General features: G+C 38.5%; 1 protein-coding gene across 6 annotated transcripts in view; it reads right to left on the reverse strand.

Moving 5' to 3' along the window:
- DNAJC16 (DnaJ heat shock protein family (Hsp40) member C16) overlaps positions 1-26574 on the reverse strand; it is a 45750-nt gene that overhangs the window by 14968 nt on the left and 4208 nt on the right. For 4 of the 6 annotated variants that reach the window (XM_031962815.1, XM_031962816.1, XM_031962812.1 and 1 more), the window contains exons 3-15: positions 22947-23013; positions 21634-21973; positions 11945-12129; positions 9475-9579; positions 8176-8334; positions 6908-7038; positions 5950-6133; positions 4884-5066; positions 3654-3730; positions 2856-2936; positions 2668-2763; positions 613-648; positions 265-435 (exon numbers count right to left, since the gene is read on the reverse strand). In XM_031962815.1, coding sequence (XP_031818675.1) covers positions 265-435; positions 613-648; positions 2668-2763; positions 2856-2936; positions 3654-3730; positions 4884-5066; positions 5950-6133; positions 6908-7038; positions 8176-8334; positions 9475-9579; positions 11945-12129; positions 21634-21973; positions 22947-23013 — 1815 coding nt within the window. The remainder of the gene's footprint in view (positions 1-264; positions 436-612; positions 649-2667; positions 2764-2855; positions 2937-3653; positions 3731-4883; positions 5067-5949; positions 6134-6907; positions 7039-8175; positions 8335-9474; positions 9580-11944; positions 12130-21633; positions 21974-22946; positions 23014-26574) is intronic. The other 2 variants (XM_031962817.1, XM_031962814.1) reach the window with 2 other exon arrangements.

The raw sequence follows: 26574 nt of genomic DNA on the forward strand, positions 1-26574 counted from the left end.
ATCAAAGCAACAGAAACTGAGGCTAAGGCTGAAAGCAAAGGCCCTTTTTTCTCCCTCGGATTGTACCTGTAGGTCTTGAGGACACAGGAGAGGGATGCTTTATTTCACTCCAAATCCAGGCTTTGCCTTTGTGTCTGGGCTTTACCCAGAGGCCTCCCAAGTCAAGGGACATAAAAAGGGGAAAATCCCAATAAAGCTAACCCTCACTCCGACATGAGCTCAGAGATTTCTCTCCCTGCCTTTGCCACGCACCCCAACGCTTACCCAGTGAATGTGTACACTTCAAAAGCAAACTTCTGAAGCAGGCTGGTCTTGGTAGAGTTAGACAGAATAAGGACGACATTCATGTGGCCTGGCCTCAGTCGAACCAGGTTACTCATGTATGTGACATCTGTAAGCTCAGTCACCTCCACAAAACCCTTCTTGGGAATCCTGCTGTGGAGAAATACAGAAAAGTGAAAAGGTGGCAGGGGGAAGCTGGGGCTGATACTTCATTGAATCAGGGCTCTCACAAGGCCAAGGGCAGGCACATCCCATAGGATGACTGAAACACATCGTGAACCTTCCAAACTTAGTAGACTTTGGGCTGCAGTACCCCCCCAAATTCCTTACCTTTGGTCCAAGTCTCTGAATTTAGCTAAGCTGGCCCTAGGACAAAAGACAGTCTCTTACTGGACTTGCACTAAATCAGTCCTCTGGTTATCTTATATTGTAGGTAACCATCATTAAGTCTGTAGTATTCCAGAAAAAAAATAATGATTCCAAAGGTCTACATTAGTAAGATAAACAATCTATAAAAAATAAGTGGGAATGAAGGAGGAATAAGTACCTCAAATTATATTATGAGGCAGTGCTCATCAAAACTCCTTGGTACCATTTAAAAAACAGAAAAGTAGACCAATAAAAACAGTTGGGGCAAGGAAAATCATTAAAAATAAAATTCAATATTTGATAAAACCTAAAATATAAATTACCTAGGAAGGAACTCTCTATATAACAAGAAATGTTGAAAAAACTGGAAAGCAATCGGGTAAAGAATTTGTATATCACATACAACAATAAACTCAAAATGGGCATGGGAAATGACTACTGAAGGTAAAACCATAAAAACAATCAGAAAAGAGCCAAATGAGCCACAGGGACGGAACAAATTCTTATCCAAACAAGGGATAAAGTTGACCACAACAAATAAAATAGATAATTGTGATTCCAAGAATTTTAAATATTTTTGCATAAACAAAATTAAAACAGCTAAAACAAGGAAAGCAGTCACCTGCAAGGGGATTGGGGGGAGGAACACCTTTTGTATTTCCAATGAGAATCTGATACATGAGATTTATAGGCAACTAACAGAAAGACCTAAGAATGAAAGCTATTCCTCAAGGGAATGTGTGGTAATAGAATATGAATAATTTTCAAAAGAATAGTAACAAATTATAATTATGTGGAAGAACTCTGCATATCATTAATAACAGAAATGTTATTCATTTGTTATTAATGCAAATAAAAACAACTCTGAGGCTCTATATCTAAAATGTAGAGCAAAAATCCAGCAAATTGGCAAAGATGACAAAAGATGGGAACAGTCATTATTGGGAGAATTGTGGGAAGACAGGCATGCTTGTGCAGTACTGAGGGAGAAGGGAAGCAGTGTCACGATTCTGGAAAGCAGCTTGGATAATTATGCAAAAAAGGGACAAAAATATCCATACTTTTTGACTCAGAGATCTCACTGCTAGGCATAAACCCCAAGGAGGTCAATGAATTTTTAAAAGGGGCCCATATATTCTAAAGTATTGGGAGTAGCATTATTTTGTTGTAGCTAAGAACTGAAAAAAAATCAGGACATTCCCTGGTTGGGGAATATCTGAACATGTTCTAGCATGAGGATACATTAGAATGTGAAAAATGATGAATACAGAAGATTTATGGGAAGGTTTCTATGAACCGATGCAAAGTGAAATAAACAGAACAAGGAAAACAACATGCCAATGGTAACAATAATATAAATGAAATGAAAAACAACAAACAACAGAAAACAATCCAAACTAGACGCTGCAAAAACATTAGCACCAAGCTTGAGCTCAGAAAAAAAGTCCCTCAGTTCTTTCCTGGTCGAGGTGAGATGTTGCTAGGCCCAGTCTCTGTAGATCAAATTAGATATGAGCTTGGAGCTTTTCTGTTCTGTTTTATGGGATGGTTCTCTGGGAAGGGAAGTGGGATACACTGGAAGATGTAGGTGATACAAAAACAAATTAGAGCAGTAATATTGGTTTAAAAGAAACTAATGAAAGTAGGTTTGCATGCTAATTAATTAGCCAGCAATTCTTTTTAAGTAAGGCATGACTTTCATGAATTAGAGGACAGGAATAAATACTCCCTCAAAAGATTAGATGAGTTTATATGCGCACACACATATATACACATACATTTATACACATGATATACATGTATCACGTGTATGCATATACACTGCACTGCTTTATTAGCTTGAAGAATTCTCAAGACAGGGAGCTGCAGGCCCTCTGGGGGTCCCTACACCAATACAACCACAGGTCCAGGATGCTTTCCAGAGCTGCTACGAGGCCAGTGCTCCATCAGTCTCCAGGTACCACAGCAATGGTAGCTCATAACTACCAATGACTTTCTTTAATCTTTTTTTGCTACCTGCTGTTCTCTTTACTGAAGCAGGTCTCAGTCTTCTCGGTCTTCTCGTTGACTTCTTTCTCAGGAGGCCGTGACTCTCGATCCTCATTGGAATCACTGAGCAAATGAAGAAAAGAACTTTCAAATTAAATGAAAATTGACTGTAGAAACACTTCAAAGGCAAGACTAGCAAATACCCAGATGCTTACCTGAAAGCCTGAACAATGACTGTTCCAAAAAGAATGAAGAGAGCGGAGAAAATCAGGGACAGAAGGGGCATCATTTCTCGCCTGAAACAAGATCGACAGATGGAAAAAACAGGTTATGCTGGGTGTTTTTTCCTTTCTAAACAACCAATATGGAGTAGCTTTTTCCATTTGTAATGCAGTCATTTCTTTTGATTCCACAGAAATAAACTATTTCCCCCCCCAACCCTCTAACTCAAAGGTAGCCATGGTATGAACTTTATATCTCAGTGGCAATATGCAGAATATTGAAGGGAAAACAGGCAATTTATTAAAGGAATAAGAAATAAATTAAACGTTAAGGAACAACTTTTCTACAACAACATGATACAACGAGAATGATTTATTTGATACTGAAAAAGGCTAATAAATAGGCTATATAACTGGTTTTCTGTAAGCCCGTGGCTAGGATAACTTCAACACAGTCTTCTGTGAAGACTGGGGATTAGATGAAGTAAAAATGGCTTTGTATATTTCTTTCCAGTCTTTTGATAATATGACGCATCCCCATTCACCCAAGAATAGAAATTGATCATTCAACAAGTGGGTATCTATTTGTTTAAAGAATTATATATCTGAGGCTCCTGACCAAGAGAGTGAGAGGAAAGGCCTTGTTCTCTCTTGAAAACTCTCAAGTATTCTCTTTATTTATGTCAACAAGTACTTCTCAGAAACCATAGAATGACAGAACATTTCTTCCTAAGAAAATCAATGATGACATTAGCACAGAAACTTATCATTCAATGCAAACAATTTTCCTACCAATTGTTGTGAAGTACACTGTCCCAGATGTCTGAGAAGTATTCAGAAGTGGAGTAAATCCATCGAAGAAAAAACACCTAATTTCAAAAGAAAGAACAGTGAATCAGATGGTGGTGATGCTTCTTCCCATGGAAGATAGCGCTAAGGCTTCAGTTGTGTCAAATAATAAGGAATAATATTAGCGGATGGTGTTCTGGTTGGAAGTCTTTGGTTTTGTTTAAGTTAAAAGATCTAATTAGTATTCCTTGAACAAAAGACTTAATTTTCTCTAGGGAGGAATTTCAATTTTATGAAACAAGATTTATTATTTATGGTCAAGAGTTAGCTAGGTTGGCTAAGAATGGAAATTCTATTTAATTCAATTAAGAATTATCGCTCTGTTCACCTCTGACCAGACTGAAAGGGAATAGTTAAAGAGCACGATTGGTTTAAGGATGCCATTTCTTTTTTGGATGCACCAATCATAACATTACTATTAGTCTGCATGGTAAAAAAACAAATTCTGTTCCCCCCACCCTAGAAAAATCTGAACTTGAGTTAAATACTTCTATTTTACTTTGCTGTGGAATTTTGTTTTTTTGTTTTAGGGTTACTAGATAATTTAAGTGAAAACTGCTTGGGAGAGAGAATTCCAATGAACAAGAGAAACCGCCTGATTGAACCTCTCTTTGAATAGGAATGTTTGGATATGAATAAATTGTATCTGAAAGATTACAGCCCAAATGTCAAGTACAGTTTGTTTTCCATTCTAATCTCAGAAAGAAGCCAAAGGTTCTTTTCCTCAGGTCAGTGTCTACCAATTGCCAACAAACTCTTATTGCATTCGTAGTCTCCTTTTCCAACATGGTACCCTTGCTCAGCCTTTCTACTCACTCCTGCAACAAGATCATGAGAACACAGGAGCCTGGTCTTCTGTGAAATCTGAGAAGTTGTGGGATAGAGAAAACTACAGGAAACTTGGCTCTGACACTGTTTAGCTGCTTAGCTATGGACAAGATGCTACACTTTGCAAGCCTGCATTTTCCCCATCAATAAAATGAGGAAAATAATTTTGACATTAGCCACCTAATAGGGTTGCTGCAAGGAAAGTGTTTTAGAAATCTTTGCAAAAAAAAAAAAAAAAAAAAAAAAAAAAAAAGAAAGAAAGAAGAGAAAAAAAGAAAAAGAAATTTTCAGTGCTAAATCATTGAGAGTTATTCACATGAAGTATCATGGGCCAGCAATACTTACAGGAGCAAGTTCATCAACTAGATCAAGTAAGATAGCCTCAGAGGAAAGAAGAGCGGGATCTCTTCGCAGCTGATCCAGATAGCCCAGAAGGATGAACTTATCCTTTTCACTTCCAGTCCAGGGATTTTCTAGAGTTTTGTACACCACTTTTCCGGCTGTGTTACGTCTTTCTAAGATAGAGACCTAAGCCACAACAAAAAAGAAAAAAAGGAAAACTTAATTATGATGTAACAACCTGTTTCTTTGGGGAGGGTACTGGAAAAACCGCTGTGGGCAATTATGTCATATGGTTCCTCAAAAGATAAAAGGCAAAAGAATTGTATTTTTTCATCCTTCTGTGAAGAATGTGGGCAGGATCAGATAAGATGCAGATGCTGTGTTCTATTTGTACTAGATGCCATTTCTGTGACCTCTGATAGAACAGAAGGGAACCCCAGATTTGGGGATGGATTTAATACAAGCACAATAAGGCACTCAACCCATACAAAACACTGTTAAGGAACACACAGCCCTCATGTATAAAGCCCTCTGACTGACATGAGAGAGCCCTGGGAACATGAGAAAGTGCTATCCACGATGGAGTGGGCAGTGCCAGGATGGGGGTTTCTATTTTCTCAAGCTCTTGAAATCGAGGCTCTCTTCTATGATCTCTTACTGGGATTCTCAGCCATGTGGCAGGTTGGATGTTTATGCCCCTCTAATGACTACTTGAGCTCTGGGATTCAGGGAATCTATGGCAGGAACTCACTGCTAACAGTGAGGAAAGTGAAGAAAAGTTGGAAGAAAATCTCTATAAAGCCTAGATAGAAGGAAGGCTTTTATCAAGAAAAGTGGTGATGATGCTCCATGGAACAGAGAGGCTAATGCCCTTCCTTTCCAATGGCAAAGAAGTTTTTTGTGGGCCAAGACCTCTAACTAGGACCTGGGATGGTTAGAAAGGATGGAACTACAAGACTCAGGCCGAGATAATGAAGAGCACCTGAGGTCTCAAAAGTTTCCTGATATATGATCCCTAAGCCATGGGAGCCTAGCACACTCCTACTAGTCAATGCCCCACTTGACTCACCGCAGATTTCCCCTGAAATATTTCACTGCTGGGCAGCAAAGTGTTGGCAAACTCCTGCTGCCGGTTGCTATAGACGTGCACAAATCTCACTGTGTCCTGGCTGTTTGCCAATGCAAAGGACAGGAACGCTTCAAAATCTGGATTTGACTTTGTTCCTTCCCGAATCATTAAGAGCACACAGTACCTACAATGCACCAAGAGAAAGCAGGACAAGATCAGTCCTGGAATTAAACAGCTTTCCAGGAAATGAGTCTCGAGCCCATGAGCCCATACCCAGTATAGATGCCAGAGAACATCTGTATTACATAATCCAAGATGGTGCAGGTGTCCAGTCTAAGGACTATCACCTCCAGGAGGCCCCCATTGTCAGAAAATTCTCTCCCCTGTGACTTCAGTACCTATATTTGCATTTACCAATTTATATGCAGTTTTTTCTTAATAAAATCTAAGCTCCTTAAAGACAATGTCTGTATCTCTTTTGTCTTTGAAATCCCAGGGCCTAACACAGAGTAGATACTTAGTAAATGAATTTCCCACTCAAAAAAGTCAATAGATTTTCCAGTACAAATTGAGGTTGTATTCAGGAAATTTCACACTAGTGAAAGAAATTTAATTAGACCAACATTTATTAAGTACTCACTGTTTGCAGAATACTACCTCCTTCTTTAGCCTACTTTCCAGTCTTTGCTTCAGTTTAATCAGTCACAAATTGGTTACAATATAAGTGATCCCACCTCAGCCTTCAGACTAAGTGCCCACAACTGTTTAAGTTTTTTTTCAATACGTCTGGCTTTTGAACCTCTGATCGTTATTTCTATTGTATCTGAACTTTTTAAAACCATCTTGGGAAAGCCATGGAACCTCTTCTCCCCAAGCCTGGAAAAGGCTGATGGGGGAGTAACTCCTTCCCTGAATCCTCAGCTGCTAGGGTAGGAGAATAAAATCCTCAAGATCTTACTTCCTTTGGCGATGAGACCTCTTTACAGGACATAGCTCATGGAACATCTTCTGACTGGTAAGCCTGGCTGCTAGAAGGTACTTGTTTTGGGAAACAAAGTCTTCAATGGTCTGCTTCTTTAAACTCCGGGCCTAGAGAAACAAACCAAAGAACGGCAGGTTTTTATTCCATTTTTCCTGGAGCAGAAGTGCTGTCCATTCATATGCAAAGGGTCTCAAGAACAGAAAAACTGAAAGACTGGCTCAGGTCAAAGTGGAGGCTCTGAGTGATGTGTGGCCCATCAGGAGTAAGACTAATGAATTATAGTAGGAGCGCATTAGTCAGGAGTTGAAGGAATAACAATCTGGGTTTTTGTGGCTTCCGTGAATATTGTTAGATTTGTTCTCAATTTTACATTCTGCTACAAATTCTCAGTACAAAGAAGTATACCAAGAACATAGCATAAAGATTGAGTATTTCATTCGCTATATTTTCTTCAAGGGAGAGCAAGCTCTTGAACAAAACACTTGAAGGAACTGGTAAATGGGTTATACAAAAGGCTGCTTTACAGTTTCACTTGAGCATCACTAAGTATAAACATTAACAATTTAGGTTCACATAATACTTTTAAGTTCATAGGGCACAAGGAATACAGGATACCAGTAGAAAGTAAAGCAAAGGAATTCTCATATTTTTTGAGAATTAGTAAACTGAATTAAAAATCATGTCTCCTCTAAAAAGCCAGAGGGAATGAATAGGGTACAGGCTGTCAAAGGATAAAGCTAAGTTTCTAGCAAAGGAATTTCTGATTTAGTGTAAGTTTTCTTAAGTACTAAATATTAAGTCAGATTAAATACATACATGTCATTGAGAAGTTAGAGTATGATTAAATCTTTATTTCCTTGTAAATGTATGTTAAATTTCAGAGATTTGTTCTCTCCTCCTCACAGGCTACGGCTGGATTCAGTATTAGAATTTCCAAAGGTTCTTGATGACAATGAGAGAGAGCCTTGGAACAAATGGAAACCTCTATATATTGTACCCGGCGACTAGGGGGCACCATAGTGCACAGAGCATTGGTCCTGGAGTAAGGGGACTCGTCTTCTAGAGTTCAAATCCAGCCTCAGACACTTACTAACTGGGTGACCCTGAGCATTTCATTTAATTCTGTCTGCCTCAGTTTTTTCATCTATAAAATGAGATAGAAAAGACAAATGTTTCCAGTATGTTTGCCAAGAGAACCCCAAATGGGGTTATGAAGAGTCAGACACGACTCAACAGCAGCATACCTGTACAACATCAGCTGGTTTGTCTATGTGCTCCTTGAAGACCAACATGGTAGGAGTGTAGGTATTGACATTGTACTGACTTGTCATCTCTTGTGTCCCTCTCAAGCCGACATAAACATATCCAAATGACAAATAATCCTTGTAGGCAAAAGCAATCAACTGGTAGGGTAGGACAAGAAAAGTGGAAAAAATAGTAAGTTCTACATCTGAAATTGGACTGAGAATTGTTCTCCTTGACGGACAACATTTAAAGCCCCACTAGTTCTTCATTATCCCACTGTGCCAGATACAGAGATAAAGATAAATTTAACTACTATTCACAAACAAGTCACAAAAGAAACTTACTTTCTTGGTGCAGGGAGCAAATAACCTAAGCATGATTTTTTAATCATTTTTATCACTCCAGATTTGTGTGCTTGGATTTTTGGGGGAGGCCTGAATTTACTTTTTTTTTTTTTTTGGACATTTTATTTTTAAATAAATAATTACAACTTTTAATTGACAGAACCCATGCCTGGGTAATTTTTTACAACATTATCCCTTGTACTCACTTCTGTTCCAACTTTTCCCCTCTCTCCACCCCCTACCCCAGGTGGCAAGCAGTCCTATACATATTAAATATGTCACAGTATATCCTAGATACAATATATGTGTGCAGAACCAAACAGTTCTCTTGTTGCACAGGAAGATTTGGATTCAGAAGGTAAAAATAACCTGGGAAGAAAAACAAAAATGCAAACAGTTTACATTCATTTCCCAGTGTTCTTTCTTTAGGTGTAGCTGCTTCTCTCCATCATTGATCAATTGAAACTAAGTTAGATCTTCTCTTTGTCGAAGAAATCCACTTCCATCAGAATACAGCTTCATACAGTATCGTTGTTGAAGTGTATAACAATCCCCTGGTTCTGCTCATTTCACTTAGCATCAGGCTAACTCTTTTATTAGTAGTTTTCTCCCCATGTTTTCTAGGTCATGATGTTTGGGCCCTGTCAGTCCTAAAGCTCAGGTTCTTAGCATCTATTTAAAGAAAATGTATACATATGTATCATGTACAAATCAACCAAAACTAGAAGAGAGGCAGCGGCCAATTGATTATAGTCATATTTTTCAACTTGAAAATCTTTAAATGGACCTACAACTCACTGAAATAGACAATCAGAAGGAAGTGATCTGGAAATAGCAGATCTCTCATTTTTCCACTCTCCCAGGGATCAGCTGGGTCTTTACTCAACATCTCACTGCAGAAATTTCTCCTTCCACTAAACCAGATGATGACATTACCTCTAGCATATACTGTACCTTGTACAACAATGGTGCCAGTGGCATGTGGTCAAACAGAAGAACATGAGGCTTATTCTCATGCTGCCAGCCAGAGAGAAATCGGACATAATTTTTATCACTGACCTTAAAATTAGAAAAAAAAAAAATTAAACATTTGTTTTGATGTTTAATTCTTACAGGTGGTCTTAAAAGGGGAAAAAAAAAGTAAACATATTTAAAAAAATTGTGAAAATGCAACCAATAAGATCTTATTTTCATTTTACTACTAAAACTATTTAAAGGATATGGGATCTTAAAAAATCATTTGCTTATAATTTGCATTCTTTACTTGAAATCATAATCCTTTCTGGAGCAATTATTGGTTATGTTTCCCCAAAACAAGGCCTCCAACTTTGGTTCTTTCTCTAAGGACTTTTTCTATCAAGGCATTTATTCTGCATGTACAAAATTCCCTAAAGCTAAAAATAGGGAAAGGAAACCTGATCAATGACAAGACTGTTTCTCAAATTTGGTTTGGTGGCAAGAGTGATAGAAACAAAAAGCAAAGCTCCATATATCCAGACCTTCCTCTGTGTCCCTCCAGAGTTGTCTGAGAAAAATCTGAAAAGTCTGTTGTAATGAGCAATATTTGGTGCCAATTCAGAAGCCCAAAGCTGGAAGAGATAGAAAGGCCAGCCCAACTCTCAACAGGCACTTCCTCTGAACAGCCCCAGACAAGTGGTCATTCAGCTTCTAATGAAGGGCCCATGTTCCACTTCTGAAGATTTCTCCGTGTTAGAAGTTTATCTTTGTATTGAATCAAAAACAACCTCTTTGCAGCTCTGTTATGTCTCCATACCCCTATCTCCCACCCTTCCTGAGTTCTGCTGTGTTCCCTAGGGTCAAACAGAGCAAATCTGGTCCCATGTGGCAGCTCTTTAAGAACCTCCTCCCTTCCAGTCTGTTTTGCAGGCTAAACAACCCCTGTCTTTAGAGGTGACATTTTAACAAAAAAATTCCAAACTTCTTCTATCCCCTGATTTCCACATCCTCTATACAACTATATAAGCTGCTGTCTAAAATGTCCTGTGTTCAAAAAGCCTCCTATAGGGGAATAATTAAAAAACCTGAACAAAATGAGATTTCTGATTCCAAAATCTGCCCAGTCTTTAAGCAGTACCTTTTCTCTTCCTCTTCCATTATCTAAAAGGCATATTAGGACAGAGGGTGTGTGTGTGTGTGTGCTAGACCCCTAATGGACTGTAAGTTATATGAAGGCAAGGCAAGGACTGAGTTATTTCTGCCACAGGATGTCAGACAGGAAAGGGACCTCAAGCCCTCTCAAGACAACACAGACAAAGGGTGTGCATCCTCAGCCTGAGGGTCCACAGTGATACTGACCCTAAGCTGTGCTTCTCTGATTGTCTGGACATTGCAAGTCTACATCACACAGACAGTTCCTTCAGCAACTGTTGGGACTGACTTATACAGAGGAGGTGATGGATCAACTTTTTTGAACCAACATTTTTCTCATCATATTGCTTCAACAAATGCTTTCTTCCATTTCCTGATCCGCCATGACCCAATTCCCTGAGAACTGTGTTGAGAGAGTGTAACGAAAACACTAGGATCTACTTACTTTATTTTCTTTTGTTAATATAAAAAACAAACCCTACAAAAGAAGACAGAAGAATTTTCCTACTTGTCAAAAGTTCTCTATGGAATGAAACAAATAATAAAAAAGGAACTAGTGTAGAATAGCCACAGGGCCAGGAGTTAATGGAAAGAGAGGAAAAGAGAGAGAGAGAGAGAGAGAGAGAGAGAGAGAGAGAGAGAGAAGACAAGGTTCTTGTCCTTGGAAGCTTTTACTTTCTAAGAAAAGACAGGACAGAGCACCAAAAACCAATAATAAAAGATAGTGTGTATAAAAAAGATCTGAACAAATGGTTTAGTGATGAGAGAGATCCTTAGCATGAAAATGAGGACAAAAACTGGGTAGCCTGGAAAAATGATCAGGCTGTGAATATGGAGAGAACATAATCCATGTACAGGGGGTGAAGAATTCAAAGGCACAGAGTTGCAGAAATCTGTGAGCTGTTCAGGGAACCAGAGAGTAGTGTGTGAACTGAATGAAACCAATTCTGTCAAAGTAGTTTCATTTGAAGCAGAGATAATTCTGCTTCTTTCATATAGTTATCTGTTTCAACAATCATAGTTTCTAACTAAAGAGGGTAGATCCTACAATCTGATCATTCATTAGAGGGTCAATTCAATTTGGTGTAATATACATTTAAAAAGTAGCTAATATCATTAATTAGTTCTTTTTCCATACCTGTGCTTAGTTCCCCCTTCACATTCAAGTGATTTAGTTTAACTAATTACTTCGTTTATAGCCCAACTCAACAGGAAACTAAAATTTGCAAAGGCTCAGGCAATAAACTCAAGACCCCCAAAAGAAAGGTTTTTCCAGCTTGCATGTTTTTTGGGATCAATCCCTTGTAAAACCCACCTTCTCCACCAAGTTTCCTGGAATGAGACTCTCCACAAACTGTCGAAGGTTCTCTCGAACAACTGCATTGTGAAAGAATGAGATTTTCCCATTTATAATTCCTAGGATGGAGGGAGTGCTGTGGGCTCCCAAGTGATGGGCCAGCCGTCTTTCATAGCCAGCATGGACAACACCAATTCCCACACCTAAAAAAGGAGGAAGACTCTGTGAAGATTTTCTGGAGCAGAGCTTTTTAACTCATGAGAAATTTTTATGTGACCCTGGGTATCTAGGTATATAAAATAGGTATACAAACTAAACATTTACCGAAAATAAATCATAACTTTGTGACCCCCCCACATTCAGTGATGAAACCTCAAATAGGGTCACAAAATACAGTTTAAGAAGCTGGGATCTTGAATACTGGGTGAAAGGAAATGGAAGAAAGGCAGATCAACTAAAGTAGAGTCCCCTTTTTCATAAATATTTTGGAATTTTTTCTACCTGAGAAGGCATGAGAACACTTATATATCTTTTCCCTCAATTTCTCCTCCTCAAAATTCAACCAGCTAGGAAGCACAGTGAATATAGCAGCAGCCCTGAAATCAGGAGGACCTGAGTTCAAATCTGATCTCAGACACTTAACACTTTCTAGCTGTGTGACCCCGGACAAGTCACTTAACCCCAAATGCCTCAGCAAAAAGAAAAAAACAACCTCCCCCCCCCCAAAAAATAAAACCCAACTGTGGGCTAGGCATTGATGACAAACATGGACATGAGGTAGTCCCTGCTCTCAAGGAACTTACAGTTTAACAAGGGGGTGGGGGTGGGAAGTCCCATCAAAATGTTATGAGAGATGGGAGGAAGGAGAGATTGGTTTTCAGCTTGGCAGTGGAGGGAGGGGTCAGAGAAAGTATATTTGAGCTGAGTCTTCAAGGAAAGGAAGACTACAAATGGAGAGGAGGAACATAGGGCAGGAACGATAGGGAGACTCAATACGGTCTTGAATCCCCACAATCAAACCCATCTAGGAAGAAAGAGTAACTAGAAACAGTTACATTCACATGCTTTTCAGATGGATGCTTTGATACTTAGCTTTGCAAAAATAAATATAATTCCCTGAGAGACTAAATGAAATAAAGTAGTAGACTTTAAATTTATTTGCCTGAATTCCTATAGATGTTTTTGAATTTATACATCCTCCAAAGGACTGGTAACAGCGGGAAGAAAAACGAGAGGTGGAGATTAGGAAGGGTATCCATGCTGGGGAAAAGCCTCTGCAACAGCAGAAGGGAAAATAGACCAGAATGGCTAGAGTGGAGAGAGCATGATTAATAGGAAAGACTAAAAAGTTGATAAACAATAGTCAATAAGCATTTATTAAGCACCTACTATGTGCCAGGCAATATGATAAGTGCTGAAGTTTAAAAAAAAAAGGGGGGGGGGGGCAGGCAAAAGACAGTCCTTGCCCAGATGGAGTTCACATTCTAATATAAGGTAGCTGGAGGTCAAATTGTGAAAGATTTTAAAATGCCTGGAATGTCTTTTCTCCCAGAGGTGCCACTAAAGATATCTGAGCAGTGGAATAAAATGGACCCTACCTTATGAATGTTATCTTGGCAGCAGAAACTGGAAGCAGGGAGGCCAATTAGGAAGCTGTTGCAATACTTCAGCTGAGAGATTACTGGGGCATGGGATGTAGGAACGGAAGGAAGAGATGGAGGTGAGAGATGTGGTGGAGATGGAAACTTGGCAACCGAGTGACTCGGGTTGAAAGTGAGGCGGGAGAAATCAAAGATGTGGTTCTGGATTACCAGAGGGCCGGCAGCACCCTCAACAAAAATGGGAAGTGTGGAGAAGGGAAAGATTTCTGGGAAAGAGAACAAGTTTGGTTGCGGATAATGTTGAATTTGAGGTGCTGACATTTCATCCAGTTGGAAAACACTGGGTTGGTGTTAGGAGGGTGAAGGCCATATTTACTGACTGGAGTCTTATCTGCCAAGAGACAAATGAGCTGATGAGAGAAATGAGTGATAGCATAGTAGAATAGAAGTTCAGGAGAGATTTCTGAGGGGTATCAATGCTTACTGCATGCAAGATGGATGATGATCTGACAAGAGAATGAGAAGAAAGAAGGAAGAGCCAGGAAGCAGTAGTAGCATGAAAATCCAGAGAAAAGGAAAATCACTATCCATAAGGGAGGAGTGATCAACATTGAAAAATGCTCCAAAGAAGTCCTAAGAGGTCGTCAACTTTAGGACTTAAGACATGGCTAGTATCCTTGGAGTAGATGAGGAGAGTGTTTGGGGCAGAATAAAGATTACAAGAAACAGAACTAAATGGAGGGGGTTGATGATGGAGATATTATGGAAAAATAATTTTCTCTGAATTTGGCTGAAAAAGAAGAAACGGCGATTTTTGAGGGAATGGTAGGATTGAGTGAAGGTTTTTAAGATGGTAGGGAATCAGGAATGTTGTAGCAGCATGGGAGGAGAGTCAATGATAAAGGAGAGATAAATTATAGAAAAAGGAAGAAATTATGGACAGGGCAAGTTCCAAATGGAACTGAGATCAAAGACAGAAATAGAGTTTGGCTTTGGCTCAGAGAAGGATCAATCCTTCCCCAGAGCAAGGGAGGAAAGGAGGAAGAAAAGCACAGAGGAATTCTGAAGAGGGACTTAACAACAGAGAGTCTTCATTTTCTCATAAAGTAAGAGGTGAGGACCTTTGCTGATATATAAGCAGGTAATTGTAGGGGGCTTGAAAAAAAAAGAGATTTGCAACTACTGCTTCTGCATGTGACAGAGTCAATCAGGGAAGAATAAAGGACTGAGGACTTAGAAGAGATAACCTAATTTGTAGTGGTTTTAGTTGGCACTAGAACAAAGGCAGATGTTGTGGGTAATCTGCAGATGTTGTGGCAAGAGGCAGGAGGGCAAAAGGCCAAAGGATTCAAGGGTAACTTGAGGCAGTGAGGCCAGAATAGGAGAAAGAGCTGGGACCAGAGATTAGGACATGCAAGGCAGAGAGAACTGAAGGAACAGAAGTTATAATTAGAGAAAGAATTTCCGAGTCTGCATCATAGAAGCTGGTGGGTGAAATCAAGTAAAAGGGCACCTGGTGACCAAGACAGAGAGACAAATGGGTCATGAAGCAAGGGATCTGGGGTGACAACAATGTGCATATATATTTAAGTCCTTAAGTATCAGGGCAGAGTGAGAGGAAGGTTGTAAGGCAGGGACTGAGTTCCTTGAGAAAGGAGGGAGAATGAGCTGGAGGAGTCAATGATCTAATCCAAACATGCAGAATCAAGCAAAGAAAAAAGTCTTGATATCTTTTGATGAGAAAAAAGTTCTCACTTTACAAAAGTGAACTGTTTCTCAGACCTCTCCATAAAGCATTTACATAACATGAATTTGCCTTCTGACATAAGGAAGGGAGGGAGACAGAAAGGGAATGGCACATGGTATGGGACTCCCCTGGGGACCAGAGACAGAGAACTGAGAGCAGAAGGAGCATGTGGGGGCCAGGGCCTGCTATTTGGGCGCCAGGACTGAGAGAAAGAACACACTGTGAGGCAACCCTGCAGGGCTAAAAGGATAATTTTTAGGGGTTTGTTTGTTTGTTTGGGGTCTTTTGGTGGTGAGGGGCAGGAGCCGAGAGGGTGCTGTGAAGTTACTAGAGGTGGTTTTATGTCATGTGGATTTCTTTCAGAATTTTCCAAAAATAAGTCCATTTCTGCAATGCCAACTTATGTTAAAGCAAGTTTTGTCTAAATTTGGAAGGGGAAAAGTGTGTATTTTTTAATCTAAATTTTTCTTGAGCACTTGATTTGGGGTCTAAAGGCCTGGGTTCTCATCCTAGTTCTGTTCTTTATTCTCTTTCTGACTTTGAATAAATCACTCAGGCTTCCTGGATATCATTTTCCTCAACTCTAAAAATCAGGGGATTGGATTAGATGAGGAGCTCTTAACTTAGCGTCCATGGAAAGATTTCAGGGAGACCATTAATTTAAAAACTTTGATAACTGTTTCAGTGGTTCCTTTATAATTGTATGTATTCTATTTTCTGTGTTTGAAAATAGGATTCTGAGAAAGGCTTTGTCCTAGCATTCACTGGACAAATGCCCAAGGATCCCCCAAATGTGAAAAACCCTTGACTTTGACCAGATCTTACTTTCTTTTTCAGATTCGGTAAAACCTTTAAGCCTCATTCAAAGTTTTACTTATCTCTTGCCACTGATGCTGCTAACTATTAATGACAACTTCCATTAAGTATTGCTTGCCCCTCTTTATACCCCCTCCTCCCAAAAAAGAGAGTACCTCTTATATAGACCATCTGTCTTTATCACCAAGGATGTTGTTGAAGATGGAGAGGAAAAAAGGCAGATTTTCACTAACTAAAAAAATAAAATTAATAAACAACTTGCCCTCCCTTTCCATAAGATAGTCGAGCTTCATTTCTCTTCATTCCATGTCCACCATACATGACTTGTTTAAGGAGATGATTAGCACAGAGCACTTGGCCTGGAGTCAGAAAGACTTGGTTCCAAATCCAACTGCAGATACTTACCAATCAAATGACCTACCTTTGTCTTTCATCTGTAAAATGGACATCATGATAACACCTACCTCCAGGGGTTATTGTGAGGATCAAACAGTCAAGTGTTTGCAAAGAGTTTAGTAGTAAGTATTTAATAAACGCTCTTTCTCATACCCTTCCCTTCTCTTCTAGCTACATACTAGACAAATCTGTATCTTCTGAACCTCAGAGGATAGTGGAGCCAAACCCAATACTATGCTTATTTCAGGACTTGCTAAATTTAAGTTTTAATGAAATGATTTACAAACAAAAATCCTCAAACAGAAAATCGGATAGATTTAAAGCAAAATAAACGCAATATTTACAAAGCCCTTTTCTTCTAGTACATCAGTGCACTAACACTTTTTCAGGGCTCAAGAAACATACAGAAAAAAGCCATCTTTTCTTTTCAGAGAAGAAAAGTTGCTGACTACTAATCAATCATTTCATGATCACACAAAACCTCATTTTCCCTAATTATAACTTTCTGTTTGTAAAAGATAGCAATGGACTATTACCTTTTGACTTTACAAAATTACTTGAACTATGTTATTTTATGTGGCTTATAATTGCCCTTATGTAGTTTCCTTTACGTTTGCTGCTTGTTCAACCCAATCTATAGTAGATGTTTTACTTTCTGAATGCATAAAACTAGCGCCAAATCACAGGAGAGAACATGCCATGGAAACAGTTGGCAACTTCCTCTCCATGAAGAGCTGCTCATTCTGCTCAGATGTTGCAGTTTACTTCTCTCTCCCTGGTAAAGGGGATGTCATTTCCCAGACCAAAAGATTTGCTTCCTTAATCCATTTATAAAGAAGGCCTTAGTCTTTCCCAAACTTGCTTCCTATGTCCAAGTTCCAATTACTGTCCTAGAGGGTCATTTGGTCTCATCTGAATGTGATACTGACAACCCTTTCTTAACAGCAACAAAACTTTGATTACTTTGAAACCCAACTGGAACTCTTGATCTGATGTTCAATTAATATTCTTAGTACTTTAACTTTTAAGAGGAATATGATTTTTTTAAATCAAGCTTTTAAAGCATTTCCTCAAGAGTGCAAACAAATATTTATTCACTGAAAGAAATTCATATCACTTCTTCAATTAAATCTACCTATTAGTTAAACTGTCAGAATTAATTAGAATTTCGGTCCTGCTGTTTATAATCCATGTGACCTTGGACAAATTCAGCTCTACACTGTCCTCTTCTTGAGTCCCTGGTCCCCTATTATAGTGCTGATTGCATGCTGCCGAGTTGCATCACCCCACCATCTGCCACTTTTGTTCTTACCCATATGCTCTGAATGAAGCTGAGGAAGATCTAACGGGGTCTACTACAAAATAAGGTTACACCTGGGCTCTCACTGCTGCTAGGCAATCCTTTTATATTATTTATATATATTTATTTTATCCTTCACCAAATTACTCTCTTAAGCAGTTCTTTCAAACCTCCCTCTCCTCTCTTCTCCCCTGAAAACCTTGTTTCATATTTTACTGAAAAAATTGATCCCATTTGTTGAGAACTCCCTCTTCTGCCTCTGCCCAATTCTACAGTCCTGGGCCCTCTTCTAGGCAGTTTGATGTTACAGTAAATAGGAAGACCTAAGTTCACATCCAACCTTAAGACACTTACTGTGTGACCTGGGCAAATAACTACTTTGCCTCAGTTTCCCCATCTGTAAAATGGGGATGATGATAATAATACCTACCTCCCAGGATTGTGGGGAGGATCAGATGATAAATACAAAGTGTTTAGCACATTGCCTGGCAGATAATGTTATATAAATCCTTTTTTTTTTTTTTTAATTCTCTTCTACTATACTATTCCATTTAATGATCTTATCAGCTTTATGCTGAAGATTCCCAAATCTATTTATCTAACCCCAACTACTACCCTCTCTTCAACTGCTTAATGGACTTCTTGGACTGGATATATTGTGGGCATCTAAAACACCACTTGTCCAAAGCTGAACTCAATCTTCCCCCAAACATTCTCTTCTGCCAAACTTTTCTGTTACTCAGAGGAAATTCCCCCCTCCTTCTTCAGTCCCCCAAGCTTGAAACTTAAGGTATCATCCTCAACTCCTCACTCTCACTGCCTTACCCCACCCTTCCTTGCCATTCAAGGTGGTGCCAAAGTCTATCCATCTCCCTTCTGCAGCATCTCTCCATATGCTCCTTCTCTACCCCCTCCCGGTATAGGCCCTCATCATCTAACACCTGAACTACTATAGCAACTGCTGGGGGGGGAAGGGGAAAGAAGGCATGTCTGCTTGCCTCCAATCTTTCCTTGTTCGTTCTATCTTCCACTCAGCTGCTAAAGTGTTTTTCCTAAAACTCAGCTCTGATCATGCTGCTCCCATCCCCAATAAAGTCCAATAGCTCCCTATCTACTCCAGAACTGAATATAAAATTCTCTGTTTGGCACTCAAACTCCTTTATAAGCTAGTCCCCCCACATCCCTTTCCAGTCTTTTCACACCTTAAATCTTCCACATCATCTCTTCTGTGCAGTGACACTGGCTTTCAGGCTGGTCCTAAGCTGATTCTCCATCTCTGGGCTTCAATTTCCCCATCCTCCTGCCAGGGATGTGCACCTTTCTCACTTCCACCTCCTGGCTTCTTTCAGGTCCCAATTAAAATCTTCCCTTCTACAAAAAAGCCTTTCCTCTGAATTCCAGAACCATCCTTCAGTAATTATCTCCTATCTATCTTGTCTATGTTTTGTTTGCTCACAGCTGTTTTCATGCTGTATTCCCAACTAGATTAAATGCTCCTTGAGGGCAGACACTGTCTTTGTTTTCCTTTATGTTCTTAGGCTTAACATATTGCCTGGCATACAGTAGGTACTTCATAAATATTTAATGGATCTCAGTTTCTCTCATCTAAAATGAGGCAGAATTAGACAGCCCCTTTTTTCTTTTCCAGCTCTAAACCTACAATCCTATAAATCTGAAACAATCATTCCCTTTTCTAAAGGGACTCAAAGAATTTTGTTCATCATGGAAAACCCAAGCACACTCACTATATTGTACTTACTAAAGCAGGAAAACAAACTAATACATTTCATAGATAATTTCAATAAATATAAACAAAAAAGGTTTCTGCTTAAGCCAATCCCATCTTGATATTGATTCAATGCTTCTTGAGGCCCCCAGCATCAGATGAGCTCGTCTTCAGCTGAAGCAGTACAGTAGCAGATTGACACATGACCAGATGGAAACTGAAGCTTTTCCCAAAGGTTAAGGTTCTGTCAAGTGAGCCAGGGGTCCATTTCTCCAGTTATTCCAATGAGAGACCCATGAATTATGATAACATCAAAAGTAAATTTTAAAGTAAAAATTACAGACATAATCTTGCTTTCTGACTCAATAATTGTATCATTGGAAATATATATTGAAAATGTTCTTTAAGAAAGTTAGATTCTCAGAGATTTTTATAGCATATGATTACAGAAAAGTAGAATCAATATAAATGTCCCAAATCAGGCAAACAGTTACATAAATTGTGTTACATTATCCAAAACAAAAATGTAATGAAAACAGCTAAATATGAAGAGAGAGGCACAGCAGAGGAGTGGAAAAAGCTGGCCCAAGAGTCTGGAAGACTTGGCTTTCAGATCTTACTCTGTCAGGTAAGTTGTCCCTTTACCTCTGTCTCTTTGATGATTATTGGGGAGTTTCCTAATCTACCAATCCATGAAGCCCAAATCACAACAACAAAGATCCCTGGAAAGGTCTTTCAATGCAAAGTTAAAAAAAAAAAAAAAAAAAAGAACCAGAATGGTGCAGCAGAGGGAGAGCTACAATATACTATGTTGAAATTAGTTTATATAAAAAAAAAAATGTAACTACTTCCTGAGCAAACTGAGTATTGAGTTCAATACACCATTTGATTCAGTAAATAAATAAGATAGTACAGGCACCAAGAACCATGGGAAAGGAGCAGCAGAGCATCCCTCCCCTTGAAAGAGATACAGGATATACTGAACTAACAAGATGTACCAGCAAGGCACTTCTAGGAGTCATTAAACATGCAACCTAAAGCAATCAATCAACCTGGGATTTTCCTGGAGGATAAAGAAGTAAATTCAGTAATAAAAGATAGATATTGATCCTTCATAGTTACTACAGATGGTAAAATCATTTTGCAAACTGCAAAATTCATGGGCCTCAGAATCTCAGGGTATATATTCCCATGGACACTTCTACATATCAAGCCTACCTAAAAGTTGTTGTTCAGTCTTTTGGTCATGTCTAATTCTTTGTGACCCCATTTCTTGGTAGAGATACCTGTGTGTTTTGCCATTTCCTTCTGCAGCTCGTTTTACAAAGGAGGAAACTGAGACAAATAGGTTGAAACGAATAGCCCAGGATCACACAGCTAGGAAATGTCTGGATTTGAACTCATGAAGATGAATTTTTCTGTATCTACTACATAGCCAGAAAAGCTGCCTGATGGAACAGAAAGAACACTGGAAGACTGGAGGTGGAGGTTTGGCTTCATTTCTCATTGCCTGAATGATCTGAGCAAGTCACATTAGTCCTTATTGACAAATTAGGGATCAGCATCTTCTGCAGTACCTATCTTGTATCTCAATGAAATGCTTATTAACATTGTTATAGGATTTGGAATGTACCAAAGACTTTCCTCTTAAAAATCTTATGGTAGAGGTAGAGTCCAAGTACTATTAGCCCTACTTTACAGATGTAACTGAAGCTCAAAAGCAAAACATCTCATCCAAGACTACAAAGTACTAAGTTCCTCATCTGTACAATAAGAAAGTTGAACTAGAAACTCTCTAAGTTTCCTTGTGGCTCCAGATACCACGAAAAAGGGAAGGGGGGAAAAAAAAGATGAGACAGAAGTCAAGACTCAAAACTCTAGTCTGTTAACTTCAAGGTTAGTGTTTTACTATACTGTACAGTCTTATATGTGTGTATGGGCTGTGTAACTATAAATTGCTATTATTATGAAATAGTGTTTTCATCATAAAAGAAACCTGTATTTATCTCAAAATATGCTCACTGAATTTCTCCCAAACCATTCCAGTTCTCTGGAGATGGGTGTCACATTCACAAAGAGTGAGGCACCTTCCTGAGGCTGGCATGGAGAACTATTACTTACCTAATCCTTCCAGTTCTTGCACCACTTCTTTCCAGACGGGCTCTATGTGGATGCAGCTGAAGCACCAGTCCGAGGTAATTTTGATGAGGTAGGGCTTTCTGAAGCTGTCTGGGACTACCTCGTTGACATAATGGGAAAAGTGAAGCAGATATTTCTCATCAGATGAGTCTCGCCGTTCCGAATGGAATGGGAAATGAAAAAAGGATTCATCAAAGTAAAAGCTGTCATGGAAATGGTGGAAGTGGTGACTCTGTGGCTGCTGTGGCTGGTGGTACCCAGTGTTTTCACCAACGTCACCATAGCGATCAAAGTTGGATCTCTTTTCTTCATTGGAAAGAATCTGTCAAGAGAAAATTTGAAGAGCTCAAAAAACAACAAAGCCCAGAGAAGAGGTCAAGGACTGTTTAATAGTGGAGAGCCACCCTGCTGGGCAATCTATACATACTCCACCAAAGAGGACGTTATGTACAGCTACTTAGGCTTTACAAATCAACCTGGCCTTGTGAAGCCTTGGGAACCAGAAGGTCTGGGACTCTCCTGGGACCAACAAGATTGTATAAGACAAATCAAATAGGATAGTAATGGTCCACAGCATGACTCTTCCCTAACTGAGCTGTATTAGTTTAAACAATTCTCTGATTAGAAAAATTAAAGAATACTACCCAGAATGCCTTGCATATGGTAGATATCAACCAACATATGCTTATTTAACAAAACCTTGCAGATTAAGGTACAATAAGTAGGTTATGGATTCAAATATCATTCCTTAATGACATTTGCAAATGTCCTTCTCTCTGCTAATTACTTCCTATTTATCCTTTGCATAAGACTTTGCATTGTTTCCAACCATTAGATTGTCAGCTCCTTAGAGGCAGGGCCTCTCATCTGCCTCTTTTTGTAGCCCCAATGGTCAGCACAGTGTCTGGACCTTAATAAATGCTTAAAAATTGATTGAAGGGCTCCAAGGTAGACAAGGATACTACCAGTCCTATTCTGCCACTACTAGCCATGTGATTTCAAGAAAGTCCTTCTGAGATAGTTTTTTCATGTCTACAATGAAAATGATAATAACTATCTCATGAAGATTTGTAACAATGAAATAATAGATGCAATAATACTTGAAAAAATCATATATAATAAAATAACATGTAGCATTTAGACTAAAGACAAGGACTGGAGTATAAACTCTCTTTTAAAAACTGATGGTCTACACAGTAAGTAACTATGTGTAAATCTGAAGGAGCATGTAAACTTAAGATATCATTATTATCCTCGCTATGACTTGTACTGAGTACCAAATAATGATACAATACCTCATAAGCCTTGCTAATCTGAATGAACTTGTCTTCTGCTCCTGGATCTTTATTTTTATCAGGATGCCTGAAATTAAAAAAAAAAAAAAAAAAAAAAAAAGCCCACAGTGAGAAAATTTTCTCTTAGATACCATTTCTTATTGTCCTTGGACACAGCTGGCGATGCCAGGGTTAAATAGCAGGAAATTGGTCAGAATAGTTTCTAACAAAGGATAGTCAGTTTGTCTCACCTGGCTAAAAAGCAGGTGGAGCTTTAGAAGAAGACATTAAATAATATTTCACAAGAAACAACAACAGAAGGGCAGGCTTTTAAAGAACCATCCTGTTATTATTGACAGGTCTCTTTTAATATCTCATTACAAAGAAGTAGGACATGACTATGTTTTGAAATTAATCTAGTGACAAGTAACTAGTGCTAAATTTGGCTAATGGTTATACCCATCAGCAAGAACCTATTTCTTCTCCAAGAGCAAGAGAAAATATCACTGCAGCCTTGGAATAATGTGCACAAGCATTCTCCTTGGTTAAATCTGATGGCTCAGATTGCACTTCTATTACTCAATGAACCTGCTTAGGAACCATCACATTCTGAAAAGCAGAAACGGGCTGACCTCCTAATAAAGGTGGACACTTGGGCTCCTGTGTGGTTGGCTAACCCATGGCATGAGCACTTGTTAGTGTTCACTATGAGCAAAGGGACCCATGAGATTTCAAAATTTGACTATTAAAATTAATTTAAACACAAAATATAATAAATCTGAGCCAATAATATAGGCAGTCTAGATTACTTACTTGGCAATTAATGATACTGGCTTGTGACATTTCTTCTATTATTGCCTTTCCCTTTTCATGTGCTAATGTCCTTTTCTCCATACAGAGATTTACAAGCTTTCTGGGAGCTTGGATAATCTTCTAAAACTATATATCCAGTGGCTAATACTAAAGTCTGCCCTCAGTAAGTGTTCAATAATTATGTGTTAGTTGAAAGATTCAATTTTCACTTTATGAAATGAAATACTTTTTGTACAAAATCTTTTCTACTAGTTCTTTCAGAACTTTTTGTACAAATTTTTTCTACTAGTTCCTTCAGAAATGTAAATAACTACCTCTTTGGAATAAGGAAGGATCTAAAGTTGATCAATCTGTCACTGGAAATTATCTGAAGAACCAAAAGTCCTTTGACTTTACAGAAACAAAACACCCAAAATGTTTACCAATAAAATGAAACAACTTAAAATTTAACTTTAATATGTGTTAAGAATCAATGACATTATCTGGGGCAGAAAGGGAGACAAAGCTGAGATATTTGTTAGGAAAAAAAAAAGGCAATGTGGCCAATTATTGTAAAGCTTTTGCCTCATGGAAATAAGAAACAGTAGTTCTTACATTATACCTTTGGATAGCGAGTGAAAATGTTTCAGTTGCCTAAACTTAGCTTTTAAAAACTGAAGAGAAAAATGTTGTAATCAACCAAATTCTTTAACATAATAGGAAAATTAAACTTATAAAGAGGCTGGGTCAAAAAAGAAATGCTTGAAGTTAGTTTGGTAACTAAACAAAGTTGGCTACATAGAAAAAGCAAGTGGGGAGCCAAGAGGAAAAAGGTTTCAGTTTACAGTGGAATGGTGGTAGTGGGGAGAGTTCTTTATAGTGGGCATAACTAGAAATCATCTCTCTACTGTTGTCTTAGTGTCATTTAATTACTGTGAAATAGTTTCAAGAATCAATGTTGAGTCTTTTACATTTTAAAATAATAACAAATGATCTCCAAAGCTGGGTCAATCTTCTGTCTACTATGAAGGGAATATTCAATTTGATGACTTCTGCCTGGTCTGGCAACTTCTGAATAAGTAAAATTATAGTGAGAAAAGCACTTTGATGAAGTCCAACAAGGGTTGGCCTAGAAAATTTCTGAGGGTCTTACCAATTCTAACAGAAAGTAACTAACAGAAAGCAGTACAACAACATACAATGCAGTTTGCTAACGTACTCATTTTATATCTTTTTTTCCAATTTTTTCAATTCATTTTATATCTTTTTTTGGGGGGGGGAGGCTAAAAGTCTGAAAAAAAAAATTCTGCAAGACTGACTAATCTACTGGAAAAAGTCTTTCTAAAGGAAAAAATAGGTTAAGACTACAACAAAACCTTAAGAATATACAAGAAATGGAGACTACATATCATTTTAAGTTTCCCCCTCAAAATGGCTTTGTAAAGATGAGGGTGAAGTTTTGAGAAGCCCAAGAAAGAATAAAAACTCAGTAAGACAAGACGTACCATAGACCATAGGTCACCATATTTCCAAATTTCACTTGACTTCATACTTCTAGATCTATTTGTCAAAAAGGAGAGGTATACACTATTTTGTATTAAAAATTTCAATTCTTTCCATTAGGAAACATTCCCATAGTTTCAGTAATTGGACATAAGTGTAATGGAAATATAAGAGCAAAGAAAAATTTCACAAACGTTCATGATCTATACCTATTGTGAATGAATACTTTCAGGAAAATGAATTTCAGAGAAAATAGCAAATAATTCAATGAATTAAAGTAACAGAACCTTGTTCAGTTCTGGAAGATGAAAATGTGAAGCTATCTCCCTCCATTCCCTTATGATAAAAAACAATTCAGTAAGAGTTCTTAAAACATCTTATAAAGGGGGAGATGCCTTAAAGAATGATGTTGTCATATGAAGTAATTACAATATTACTGATAATGAGTGTTTACTTCAAAAAATAAAGAGGCCAAACAGAGAACTGCATATTGATTGAAAAGCATTACACTGTGGGGCGAAGAGGCACCCTGAAGGAAATGCTGATATGAAGTCAAGAAAAAATCTCGAGTCAGGCTTCACTTGTGCCAAGGATTTTGGAGCTCTGGTTTGTTTTCCTCACACCACAGATGATACTCCCCAAATGTTTACGAAATTTGCCAGACCCAGAGTCTTTTCTTATTTGTCAGAGCAAATTCTCTCAACTACAAAGCACCACCTACCCATAGGTATGACCATGAAGTCAAAGAATAATGACAGGAAAAAAATGGCTTTAAGACCTGCCCCTTTTGTCCCACTGGGCCTAGTCCAAGGCTCTTCAGGTTCCTGGGCCTTACAATGCCCACTTGGAAATTGTCCTCCCTCCCTCCCATGGATGCAGGGAGGGATCAATACCATACGATGGCAAAGGAAGCCCCAGATATATGGTCATTCTTATTCCAGACCCCTTAGCAGACTTTCTGTACTGTAGTACCTGCCAGGTTTCCAGGCAGCCCTGGAGCCTTGCTACTCCTTCCTGGTTTTCTTTTAACAGCCTTTTTGACAATAAATAGCCCCTATTTATAGAGCATTCTTGAAGGCTTGCAATGTGCCTTATAGGCATTATCTTGATGGATCCTTACAAAGCTTTGTGAGGTAGGTGCTATTATTAATCTCCATTTTACAGATAAGGTAATTCAGTTTAAGAGAGATTTAGTGACTTGTTCAGGACCACAGAACCAGATCCCTCTGTTTCAGAGAGAATTTAAATCCAGTACTATTTCCCTGGTTCCTCAATACCCACCCATGAAACCATATCCTTTCAGTCAGCTAATCAGGCAATTTTATCTATTGTTGGCAAAGCTGTTATAATATTT

Source organism: Sarcophilus harrisii, chromosome 3, assembly GCF_902635505.1.
Source record: "Sarcophilus harrisii chromosome 3, mSarHar1.11, whole genome shotgun sequence".
Classification (NCBI taxonomy): Eukaryota; Metazoa; Chordata; class Mammalia; order Dasyuromorphia; family Dasyuridae; genus Sarcophilus; species Sarcophilus harrisii.